We start from the raw sequence: 12,352 nt of genomic DNA, 5'->3' as shown, positions 1-12,352 counted from the left end.
AGGTTTAATATGATGTCAGCCCACCCTTTCCAGCTATAACAACTTCAACTCTTCTGGGAAGGCTTTCCGCAAGGTTTAGGAGTGTGGGAAAGAATTTTTTGACCACTCTTCCAGAAGTGTGTTTGTGAGGTCACAGACTGATCTTGGTGCAGATTTTGCTCTAATTCATCCTGATAGACTTCAACCTGTTCTATCAGGTTGAAGTCAGGACTCTGTGTAGAGCAGTCAAGTTCTTCCACACCATGGATGTCCATATGTTTGTGCACTGGTGCACAGTCATATTGGAACAAGAAGGGGCCATCCTCAAACTGTTCCCACAAAGTTGGGAGCATTAAATTGTCCAAAATGTCTTGGTATGCTGAAGCATTAAGAGTTCTTTTCACTGGACCTAAGTGGCTGAACCCAACTCCTGAAAAACAACCCCACACCATCTCCCCCTCCACCAAACTTTACATTTGGCACAATGCAGTCAGACAAGTACTGTGCTCCTGGCAACCGCCATACCCAGACTCATCCATCGGAGAACATGTCTCCACTGCTCTAGAGTCCAATGGTGGTGTGCTTTACGCCACTGCATCTGACGCTTTGCATTGTGCTTGGTGATGTAAGGCTTAGGTGCAGCTGCTCTGCCATGGAAGCCCATTCCCTGAACCTCTGTACGCACTGTTCCTGAGCTAATCTGAAGGCCACATGAAGTTTGGAGGTCTGCAGCGATTGACCTGTAGAGAGTTGGTGACCTCTTTGCACTATGCACCTCAGCATCCCCTGACCCCGCTCTGTCATTTTACGTGGCCTACCACTTTGTGGATGAGTTCTTGTTGTTCCCAATCACTTCCACTTCATTATAATCCCACTATCACTTGACTGTGAAATATTTAATAGTGAGGAAATTTCACAACTGCATCACAGTGGCACACTGGAATTCACTGAGCTCCTGACAGTGACCTATTCTTTTACAAATGTTTGTAGAAGCAGTCTGCATGCTTGCTTTTATACACCTGTGGCCACGGAAGTGATTGGAACACCTGATTTCAATAATTTGAATGGGTGAGTGAATACTTTTGGCAATATAGTGTATCTGAGCTTGGAGAAGGCACTAGGACTACAGTGGCTTGTGGCCCGCTTGTGGCTGGGTTTTTATTTACATATTAGTTACTCACATATAATATAAATATGACATCATATAAAGATAAATTTAACAAAACACTTCTCTCTTACACTTCACCCACTTGCCTTTCTTTGTCCATATCTTGATCTCATTCCTCAAGAGGCAACATTATTACACGTAAATAACAGATGCATTGTTGCTGTGTAATGCCAGAAATGTCTTACCATTTACTGCTTCATACAGTCAGAAAACAGAACATGAAAAGGGTACACATGAATTTATTTGAAAACGTTTGCCTCCTCATCTTTGTTATCCATCACTCAGTTTGTGCAATTTCTCTGAGGCACGATGTCAGCGGGACAAGCAGCATTTTAGCCACATCCATACTCACAGCAGCTGAGTAACCTTCTTTATGTACAGCACTTTTTCAGTTCATAACTGTTGCTTGAAAAAGGAAGGAAAGGATCTTCTCAGTCCAAGTCTACTCTGACAGAAAAGCCAGAAGTTAGGCTGTCGTGGAGGAGTGTCATGAATCTGTACTGGTTGTGTGGCTGTTGCTTGAACCCATGGAGATGCTCTGTTTCTCACTTAGTGTCTTAACGACACTTGCAGCAGGAGACTGGAGAACCTTCCGCGAAAGCCTCATTCTGCCGTCTGTTGGGTCCCGTCCAAAATACTTGACCTGTTAGCACAATACGATTTAGATACAAGCAGTTCAGACTGAAATAAACAATGCCATGACTGCAGTAACTGAGACACACCTGTATCTCTTGTCCCACCTCTAAGCCCAAAGCACTTGGATGTTTGATCTAAAAGGAACATAAAAAGTAGTGACTTAAGTAGAAATTCTACCATCAAACACAGGCTCAAAGTGAACCCGTTTACGCAGACAAGTTTACAAACCCGTTTGTGATCCAGCTGCGAGTTGTGCAGCAGGACAGGAGTCATGTTGGGATAAAGTTTCACCATCACACCAATGTCCCTAAAGCAGAAGAGCAGAAGAATATCGGAGCTATATGAATGCTTGGAATCAGTTTCCAAATGTGGGGAAATAACCAAAGCAAACAGTTTAGGTTACCTTATTTCTGTGATGGTGGCAGTATAGATAGCACCAAACTCCAGCTGCTGCTCTTGCTGCAAAACAAAGAAATACACACAGTTTCATGTACATACAGTATGAGTGTATATAACTACATGGCCTTAATGTTTCAATTTGTTTATGTAGATAATGTATTTGCATTCTGATATAAACTACTGTTGCAGCCATGAGTTTACAAATGTGCATCAAAACATGCAGCATCCTCTATATTTGCTGTCAGAGCCCCAAAGCTAGGGACAGCTTTTCCATCTACTCTTAAGACACACTTCTGTCTGAGAGTCTTCCTGGTTTTACTTGATTGCACTGATCAGCTTTTATTTCTCTGTTTAAATGCTATCTGGCATAAACTCTGTACTATATTGCTCTTTCATTTGTCTTGGGTTCTTTGTAAAGCACAAGTTTCAAAACGTGCTGAATAAAGAAAGACTGTTACTATCAAGATTATTAAAAGTGGGGGAGACTCACATCATCTTTGCAGATCTCACTGATGAAGTGTTGGGCTTCATTCATGGCTCCTGGTGTTGGAGCGAACACAGAAAAAGTCTCTTCGTCTACCTGACTTATTGTCACACCTTAAGAAAAAGAAGAAAATATGGTGATGTCTTTATATTCTGCACAACAGTTTCTATTATGAAAAAAGAAAAAAAAGAGAGAGAGAGAGAAAAAAATTTTCTGTGTGCTGCTTGGTTAGCATCAGGTCACCGCCAACGACATCACATTTTTTTATTACTTTTTTATTACTTATACATTACCTGTTTGAGCTTGAAGCCTGCGGAGGTTATAGCCTCCGGGACCGACAAAGCGAGCCCGTCTTGAGACAGGCACCCGGACATTTTCTGAAGGCAGAAACCACATCGCATATCGGAACATGTCATGTTTGAAATTTTCTTTAAATACACTTCTTTCTGCATATATTCAAACATAACCTACCAACAATAGGTCCATTCTCTTTTCTGTTCTCTCTGGGTTTTGTGATGCACTTGTTCATGATGCCCAAGATTTCCTTCTTTGCCACTGGAACACAAAAACACTGAAGCAAATGCCGCAAAAAAAAAAAAAAAATCACAATAAATACATTTTAAAAAAAGTATATTTTTCAATTTTGGGTCTACCTGTAGCCTGTTGGATGGCCTCCATGACCACCCTCAGAGGCAACCCAGGAATCTTCACATCAGCCTGGAGGTAAAATAAAGAGTTCATCTTCAGCTTACTTTTGACCTTTTATTTCATAGCAGAACAATGTTTGTACTAAAAAAATTCCTGTTTGACTGGCTGTTAAAGTGACAGCATTGTCTTATAATAAATAAGAAATTGCTTCATGTATTTAAAAACAAACAGCTTTTGAAATAAAGCTCTAAATCTATACTGCTCTCTTCTTTAATGTTTTACATAACACCAACTATAGTTATATTTCTATAAAAAAGTGATGTCCCTTCAGTTATATTTATTTAATTTTTCTTCCCAAGTACCTGTAAAGCAGTGATGCCCTTGTTTGTTCCCGCCAGTTTGAAGTCCATATCTCCCAGGTAATCCTCTATTCCCTGTTTATGAAACAGTTACAAGCTCATATTCAACATCTGTCATATAAACCAGCAGTAACATCTGTTATAGCATTTTGAGGATTCAACTACAGTCTTTCTTCCAATTGTTAGTGATAATAACTGGCCACAAACAAGCAATAATTGTACTGTACATACCAGAATGTCTGTTAGTAATCTGTAGTCTTCTATCTCAGCAGGTTTCTCTGGGTTGGGCTTGGAGATGAGGCCAATGGCTACACCTGCCACAGCAGAAGAGATGGGCACACCTGGCAACACAGATTTAGACATACTAGCTAAATATTATCACATCACATATTATGTGACCAGAAACACTGAGGTAAAATTAATCCTATGCTAACCATGTTTAAATAGTTGTGTTTGTTTACTTTAAAATCCCTAATAACATTTTTTTTTTTTTTGGAGAAAATCTACAAGGTGTGACGAAGAAGTTACAATGAACAGGCCCATAAAAATAAAAACTGTACCTGCTTTAAATCTGGCCAATCTCCCATTCAAGGTCACCTCTTTGTGCACCTCCTGACCACTTCCAGAACTGCTGCTATTTTTAAATTGCTCCGAAAGAAATCCCATACTTGCCAGGGATGACCCTCCATACAGGTTACTTTTAAAGAGGCCCTTCCACTTCCAGTAACTTCCTGATCACACCTTATAAAAATTCTTTACTGTTTCTTTTATGGTTTGGTGAGTATTTATTACATAATTTGGGTAATAAAGTTTTTTTTAACTCAGAATTATAAACAGTACCTGCATCCATAAGAGCGAGGCTGCCTGCACATGCTGAAGCCATTGAGGAGGATCCTGAGAAGATATGGAGAAATAAGAGCTCACAGTCACTGTAACCCTGGATTTCTGTCTTAAACTGGCAAGACAACGAATGGATTTTGATTGCTTTTATTTCGCAACTTACGAAAGTGTGCCCCCACACTCACCGTTAGACTCCAGCACCTCAGCTGTGACCCTGATGGTGAAAGGGAAGTCTTTAGGAATGACTGGTCTCAGAGCTTTCTCAGCCAGAGCCCCTGGAAAAAAGCAAACAATGCACAAAAGATTCTTGATGGAAATGCGGGATTAGCAGACACTGAATACAAGCAGAGGTTGTAAAAGGTAAACAAACCATGCCCAAGCTCTCTCCTGTTGAGGCCTCCTATCTTTCCAGTCTCATTGGTTGCATATGGAGGGAACTGAAAGAAAGGGAAAGTTAATTTTAAAGATCCATTTCAAAACAACAAGAATCACATATTTGATTAACTATGAGACCAAAACGGGATTTTACTTACTTCATAATGAAGCATGAAGTTTTTGTCTTTGATTCCACTGCAAAAAGAAATGAGGAGTTAAAGTATGCATCACAGGAGTGCAGATGTTGGTGAAGTCCGGCAGTGTCTTCACAATTCATAACTATCTTGTGAAATACATGCCTCGAAAGTTACTGAACAATGACCCCACCAGTTTCCTTTTTCAATACTACATACTACATGTATCTGTGTATAATTTAGGCTTTTCCCCACAAAACACTGCTCTGAAGCTCATAGTATTCAGAAATGACATGGGAGTGCTGAAATGTAATTTAATAACCTTGAAGAAATAAGAGCCAACACTGGGAACTCTCCTGAAAATATTCACAGGATGTAGACACCATTTGTCCTATTCCACTTTCACATATTGTTGGTTTTACTTTGTTTACATGACTAACGCAACATCTAACCGAGGGACAACAGCTGAAAATTAGCCTTTTGACTAACATTGACGCATTAACAGCAATGACGGAAAAATGTGCACTGCCACCGAACAAACAAATCCATGATCGTGTGATTCCATGTGTTGTGACTGTTTTACCTCAAAGCTGTAGTGATAATATCTGCTTTGATGCTGGATTCAAGGGAATCAAACGTGACGCTGCACAGAACCTACACGGAGCAGAGGAGAATGAGTTTGTTACGGCTAACGTTATCAGGACTTTAGAGGAATTCTAAACACAGACTGGTACCTGGTAACCCAGAATCATAGTCTTTACTTTATGTAAACTCATCATGCTTCAGTGCTCCTGTATAACAGCCATTTTACTGTTATACCCACTTATTTTGACTATGGAATCAAACCTACTTCAGTGTTCTTCTTTCTGTTGTTACATTTATTGTCAAACCTGCAATATTTTTCCTTTCAAAACTCTAGGAACAATCACAAACATCTTCAGTCCCTTAAATGAATTTTGACCACAGTGGCACTCTAAACAAAACTTATTTTCCAAATGAACTATGATTTCTATTGACTTTTTGTGCTTTAAGCATACCTGTGTTTGTCCTCTTTGAAACAGAGCTGAGCCATGCAGCGGCTTAAACAGGTCTATGCCACAAGAAATGTTTCTTAAACCAGTCAGCTCTCTTCCATCACACCTAAATACACAAAATGGAAAACAGACAATGTTTGCATAACTTATAAACCAAGATAATAAGACATCAGAATATACACCCACTACAGAAAGTGCTTACCTCCTGTACTCATTGAGCACTAAATTACGGAAGATTTCTTTGCTCACGGTGTTAAAGGATTCAACGACTTCAAAGGGCTCAGCCTGAGGGAATTTTTCTATAAATCAAAGACATCAATTGACATTGATTGAACTGAAACATAGCAAATAAAAATATTTGCAACATCTGAAGCATAGTTTAAAATTCTTTGTGCACCACAACTTTGAAGGTGTGATACCTTTTAATTCCTCTTCAGTTTCCAGACGAATTTTGTTGATCGCTTCATCTCTTGAAATCTAAGATTATGATGAGATTATTATCTCTTTACAAATAACAGTAAACCTCTGTGACACATAAACTGAAGCAGAATGCTGAATAAAGATAGTAGGCTTTACCTTGTCGTGTGAATAATCAGTAAAAACAGCATAGATTCTCTCAGAAGCTAATCTGCAACAGGAAAAAAGGAAAAGCCAGAAATTATTGAGCGCTATAACAACATGAGTCCTATTTTTCTCAGCAGCGGGGTCACGTTAACAATCCATTAAAATCTGGCTTACAGCCCCCCCCAAGGTCCCCAAGGTCTTCAAGGTCAACTTAATGATTTGTTCATCAAAAATTGACAAAAAGTCTTATAATACAAACTACAATTCTTATAAGTGTGGTGTGTGTGTTATCAACATACAGAAAGTACCGCATAAAGATTTAAATTATCATGTCACATTTGACCTCTGACCTTTCCTTCAAGGTCAATAGATTGAGCTGATAATGCTAAATAGAGCTATTTAAAAACTATGTTTCTCACTGCCTTTTTTTTGTATTGATAACATATGAGCATTATGTTCTAATAAGGTCAGACTTTCATTCTTTTATCTTTAAAACTATGCTTAAAATTAAAATTCTACTGCCTTTGTTTGCATTGGCAAAATTTAGGAAGTGATGCTGTATATGGGGATTCTAAATATCATATTATAGATTGCATCCAACGTTAGAAATATACTGCAGTATAAAATTATATAATAAGCTCAATTTATTAATGTCCAGTTACTTACAAATCACTACCTATTACCTACTCCTAACACAATGTTTGTGTAATCAAAGAAAACATCTGTTATGCTACCCTTATCTGATGTTTACTGCACTACAAACTTCTCAAAGTACCTTTAAAAAGAACAAAGAAACCAAAATGAATAAATACAAAATACAGTATTATTCGATTAAAAGTAAATACTGCCCAGAGAGTGAGCTGCCTTGACAGAGATCTGTGCTCTTGGAGTGCTTCTTGTTATTAAATAAATCACGTCAAAATCCACAGCTAAATTCCCAGCATCCCTTCCCTCCATCACTCTCAGTTTGAGCTCTGTTCTTACTTCCGAACATGTTCCACCATGTCCGCTGGGGCTGAGAATATCTTGACCGGAGCGCGCTTGGTCACCTTCTGCTCTCGTGCCAGCTGCTGGATGGCATGTATGATTTGCTGAGTGTGTTTGACTCCCACCTTCACAGCATGGAGGAAGTCCTGCTGCAGCACGTTCTCGGCTGATGCTTCAATCATAACTGGCAGACAGAGAAACACGAGCTATATGAAGGTATCCAAGACAGGAATCGGGGAGGCTGAATAAAGAAACTGTAATAACCTCATTTCATACAGCACCTTTAAAGACTAACGTTTATGAAGTAGCAGTCAGCAAAAACATGACACCCAGAAGCTGAATTAATACAAAAAGCCAAACACTTAGGCCAAAAAGAGCTAAATGAAACCAAGGTAAAATTCAGTGAAAGATGCAAAAAGAAAAAAGAAAAAAAAAAGAAAAGAAATGTCAATATAAATGTCCATAAAGGAATAACAATAAGAGACAGGAACAAGACAATTTACATAAAATCAACTTAATAAATAAAGGAAGTCAATGATTCTGCAAGCCTTATCTCCTCGGGAAGATCATTCCAAAGCCTCTGACTCTGGTCTCATGAACATGTTTTATTACATTTTAACTGATTTAGATTTTTTTTTTTTTAAATCCACAGTCTGACATGTTACTATGTTATCAATCTCATTAATTATTGCTTGAATCCTAAACTTAGCAACTTATCTACACGCAGCTGTAAGCACCAGATTCTGCTGGTTATCACACACCAGTTACTAACTTACCCACTTGACTGCTGGGAGCTCCGGCCACTATCAGGTTAAGACTGCTAGAAGCCATCTCTGCCCTCGTGGGGTTGACCAGCAACTCTCCATTTACCATGCCCACACGCACAGCACCTGCACACACAATAACATAAGTAGCTCCAAGCTGGAGGTAAACAATAATGTCCCAGAAACTGAAAGTGAAGTGAGGGTCAATAAATCAAAATATTTCTCACCTACTGGTCCATGCCAGGGGATGTCAGACAGGGCCAAGGCAGCAGAAGCTTTAATGGCAGAATATAATTATTTACCCAAGGATATAAAACAAAAAAAGCTATGCTCTATATATATATAAAAAAAAATCTCTGTAGCTTAGATTTACCTCACCTGCATTAATAGCCAGCACATCTGGATCATTGACGCCATCAACTGCTAGCAGGTTACAGAGGATCTTCAGGAGTGAACATACATTAACATGGAAGGCAGCCTCACAAGAACATCACCGTTGTGCAAGCAAAAGGAAAATGTGGCAACAATGTCACCACATAATAGTGAAAAGTGTTTAAAACTGAACTTACCTGAGTATCGTAGAAATAACCAGGAGGGAAAAGTGGTCTAATCGAACGATCTGAGCCAAACAAACGTGAAAGTTAGTCCAAGTACTGAAGTTAAATCTACTTAAAGTAAACCTACAATGCAGACCTGCTACAATGCTACACACACCGTATAACAATGCATATCTCATCAACTCACCGATAAGTCTGCTGGTGAGGATCTCATTGTCGGTGGTGCCCAGTTCTCGCCTCAGGTAGTTGGTGGGAATCCGACCAGCAGCTGCCGCTTTCTGTCTGTAGTCCACCTGTAAATTGAAGAGGATATTAAATCAATAGAAAACCAAGAAATCACTCCTTACATTGAGGATTCGTAAGGTCTGAAACTTTAACCAAATTCACTTAGAACATGGTTGTAAAAAAACTGACGTACCACAAGCGGCATGAACTGAGAAGGAGAAGGTTTGGTTTTGCTCACAGCGGTTACCATCACAGAGGTATCTCCCAGCTACAGGCAAAGGAAAAGGTAGGAGAGGTCACCATTTAAATCTACAGAACAACTTTTTCTTTTTATTCATAAGTCTTCTTCATTCAGTTTAAATAAGCAGCCACAGAAGTGGATTATGAGGTGAACACATGACCTCAAGCAATACAGGCCTCCGTATAGGTTCTGCATTATTCCGTCTTTTCTATGTGTTTTTAAAAAGTTCTCAACATGCAGATGATTTGTAATACTAAATAAACTAATATTTAATTAAACTAGCACAAATACAGGTCCAGTATTCTTCCTGGAAGGCTCCACAATGTATCCAACAGACTGGTTGTTACCAGCTGGAAGGATGTTTTCTTGGTAGGATTCCTGTATAAAAGTGATGATTCTCTGTATGCTGATGACTCGTGCTTTGCTATTCTGTAATAAAGATCTTCTGCTAAGAAAGCTGTGTCTGCTGTATAATTATTTTCCACAACAAGAGGAGAAGTAGACAGAAGCAGCAGTAGAAAAAATACACAAAGAAGCAAAAAGATAAGGCAAAAGGAAATCAGAGAATACTTCTGTACCTGTACTACAGCAGATCCATCAGCAAATCTGGCAAACCTCCCTGAAGAGATTTCAAGTTTCCTACAAAAACAACAAGAACAGAACACATTACATTTTCAATGATATTGAACTACTGTCGTTGCTGTCAGTGCATTAGTTGCCCGCTGCATGTAATAATGCACCTGCAGCTGTCTGTTCTTTCTCTTTGTTAAAGCCTACACGAGTGAAAGGGACTAAAAGCACAGTGACAGCAGGTAGAGGAACCATCTCCCCTCGCTCTAGTTCACAGTTCATGGAAGAGAATTGAAGCTGGGAAAGTCCACTCACTTCTCTCCGAGTTCCACTCCCACTCTGCATAGGTTGGTATGGCGGCTGTAAATACTCTGGTGACATAAACGGACATGAAGGCGGGCGAACGAGCGCCCCAGCCGGAGCAGGTACCTCATATTTAACCAGCAAACAACAAAAATACCCGCGCTCAGTCAGAGGCTTTACAGTTGGGATGCGAGCGAGGAGGCGTCCATGACAGCTCGTCACATGTACGGAATTACGTGAGGAAGCCGCGTCTTCTGATTGGACCGAGCGAAGCGAGTGTGTCACATCCAAGTGTCCTACCATCCGGTGAAAAACAGTTCCGCTTGATCTGGTTCAGAAAGCAGTTATCCTTGTCAATTTATTATTATTATTATTATTTTATCTACGTGCGTTCAAATCTGTTTAAGTCATTAATAAGTTGCTTGTTTATTTTTAATGAGTAATAATCTTAAGAAAGCTCATAGGTTTGATGTGAGTGGTGCATTTTTATAGGTTTTTTTCCTACTTTTATCTCCTTGATGCTTGATTACTTTGTTTCAAAAATTCTTTATTTTCAGTCCGCGGTTTATGTTACAAGGCAAACATCAAGACAGGCACAATGGCATATCTTCTTCTATCGGGTTTTACAGAATATGGGAACGTTGTATATTTGGGGAGAGATAAATTGCACATACAAAATAATGAAGAGTTTGTCAAAGTTTAATGTATTCCGAAGTTTTTTTATTGTTATTATTTTAATGTATTTATTTTTTGTTTGTTTGTTTTTTGCCATCTTGTTAGAGATGGCTCCCGCAAGCACCAACAAATATGTTCAATATTGGGTTATGAAGGTCTGTTTTATTTCTACTGTTATGTTCAAAGTGATTGTGGAGAGAATCTGGAGATATCTGAAAAAGTCGTATTTTTTTTCAGGGTGATAATCCATCCTCAGTTTTATTTTTGTTGCGTCACTAAAATGCAATTTTAAATTCTTACCACTAGATGTCAGGATTAAAATGATAACAAGTCTAATACAATATTCTTTATTGTCATTTCTGCAGTTCCGAGGTACAACAAAAACGACATGGTTGGCATAGTTTGTTTAGTGTTCTTACAGCCTGTGGAAATAAGCTAATGAAAAGGCTGCTGGATCCACAGCTGATGGTCCTGAACCTTCTCCCAGGTGGTAGGAGGGAGAACAGGCTGAGAGATGGGTGGTAAGGGTCTATGGATGCAGCGCTCACTGTAGATGTCAAGCAGCAAGGGGAGGGGGGCAACTATGATCCTTCTGGCCATCTTCACCAACCTAGTCAGCTGATGTTTCTCATAGTTTTTCCAGCTGCCAAACCAGGAGGTGAGGCTGTAGGTCATAGTGCTCTAGATGGTGCCCCTATAGAAGGTGGTCAGTTGGATGGTGGGAAGACCTGCCTTCCTGAGTCTCCTAAGTGGGTGGAGCCGCTGTCGGACCTTCTTGACCATGGCTGCAGGACTGGTGGTGAAGGTCAAGTCCTCTGCCAGGTGGACTCCAAAAAACTTGACACTGCTGACCCTCTCTACAGTGGCCACGTTGATGGTCAGTGGACTGTAGGCCTGGGTTTTCTGAAATCCATCACCATCTCCTTTGTTTTTTCCATGTTAAGGAATATGTAGTCACCGTAGAAAGATGTTGGGTTTTTTTTAACAAATTGTGCAGACATTTTCTTTTGCTCAACCACCAACCACGTCACTGTGAAACAGGTCTATATTACTAAATCATATTTCACAGCAGATGAGAAAAAAATGCTTGCATCTGTTTCTCTTGCACACTCAGAAAGTTGTCTTTGCTCAGGAAGAGTAACTTCTGGAAATCTGAAATCTTGCAGTAAAAGATTCATACAGCCTGTCTGGTCATCAGTCAGTACATCAAGCAATAAATCAATGACCTCGCCTCCAGATCACACGATCAGTCCTGAAGTTTGTTTACCAGCCAACAGCCTTCCAGTCAGTCAGTGAGACAGCTTGCCAACACTGAGCCTGCTGCAGTTGTTATGGCAACAGATGAAGTATTAACAGCATCTCTAGGCATTACTTTCACACATACGCGCACACGCACACACAGCAGCTAAT

General features: G+C 39.7%; 1 protein-coding gene across 1 annotated transcript; it reads right to left on the bottom strand.

The window, feature by feature from the left end:
- Positions 1–1,090: 1,090 nt before the first annotated feature.
- Positions 1,091–10,398, bottom strand: pnpt1 (polyribonucleotide nucleotidyltransferase 1). The gene is made up of 28 exons (XM_030748009.1): positions 10,280–10,398; positions 9,973–10,033; positions 9,347–9,421; positions 9,116–9,221; positions 8,941–8,990; positions 8,750–8,813; positions 8,599–8,646; positions 8,384–8,497; positions 7,605–7,791; positions 6,633–6,684; positions 6,476–6,533; positions 6,259–6,355; positions 6,060–6,162; positions 5,606–5,676; positions 5,047–5,083; positions 4,884–4,950; positions 4,699–4,788; positions 4,514–4,567; positions 3,905–4,014; positions 3,677–3,748; positions 3,320–3,383; positions 3,138–3,221; positions 2,960–3,043; positions 2,673–2,779; positions 2,187–2,242; positions 2,012–2,090; positions 1,870–1,917; positions 1,091–1,790 (listed from the first exon to the last, which is right to left on the bottom strand). The coding sequence occupies exons 1-28, from the start codon at positions 10,396–10,398 to the stop codon at positions 1,635–1,637; spliced, it is 2,313 nt and encodes a 770-aa protein (XP_030603869.1). The 3' UTR covers positions 1,091–1,634.
- Positions 10,399–12,352: the final 1,954 nt, after the last annotated feature.

Source organism: Archocentrus centrarchus, chromosome 15 (genome assembly GCF_007364275.1).
Source record: "Archocentrus centrarchus isolate MPI-CPG fArcCen1 chromosome 15, fArcCen1, whole genome shotgun sequence".
Taxonomy (NCBI): Eukaryota; Metazoa; Chordata; class Actinopteri; order Cichliformes; family Cichlidae; genus Archocentrus; species Archocentrus centrarchus.
This window is presented reverse-complemented; position numbering and strand designations above follow the sequence as displayed.

Excerpts from the sequence above, each read along its gene's own strand:
- pnpt1 (XM_030748009.1), bottom strand. The coding sequence starts at position 10,398 with ATGAGGTACCTGCTCCGGCTGGGGCGCTCGTTCGCCCGCCTTCATGTC. Across the intron at positions 9,422-9,972 it reads ATGGATCTGCTGTAGTACAG|CTGGGAGATACCTCTGTGAT; the intron begins GTACAGAAGTAT and ends CTTTGCCTGTAG. Across the intron at positions 4,568-4,698 it reads TGAGGTGCTGGAGTCTAACG|GATCCTCCTCAATGGCTTCA; the intron begins GTGAGTGTGGGG and ends ATATCTTCTCAG.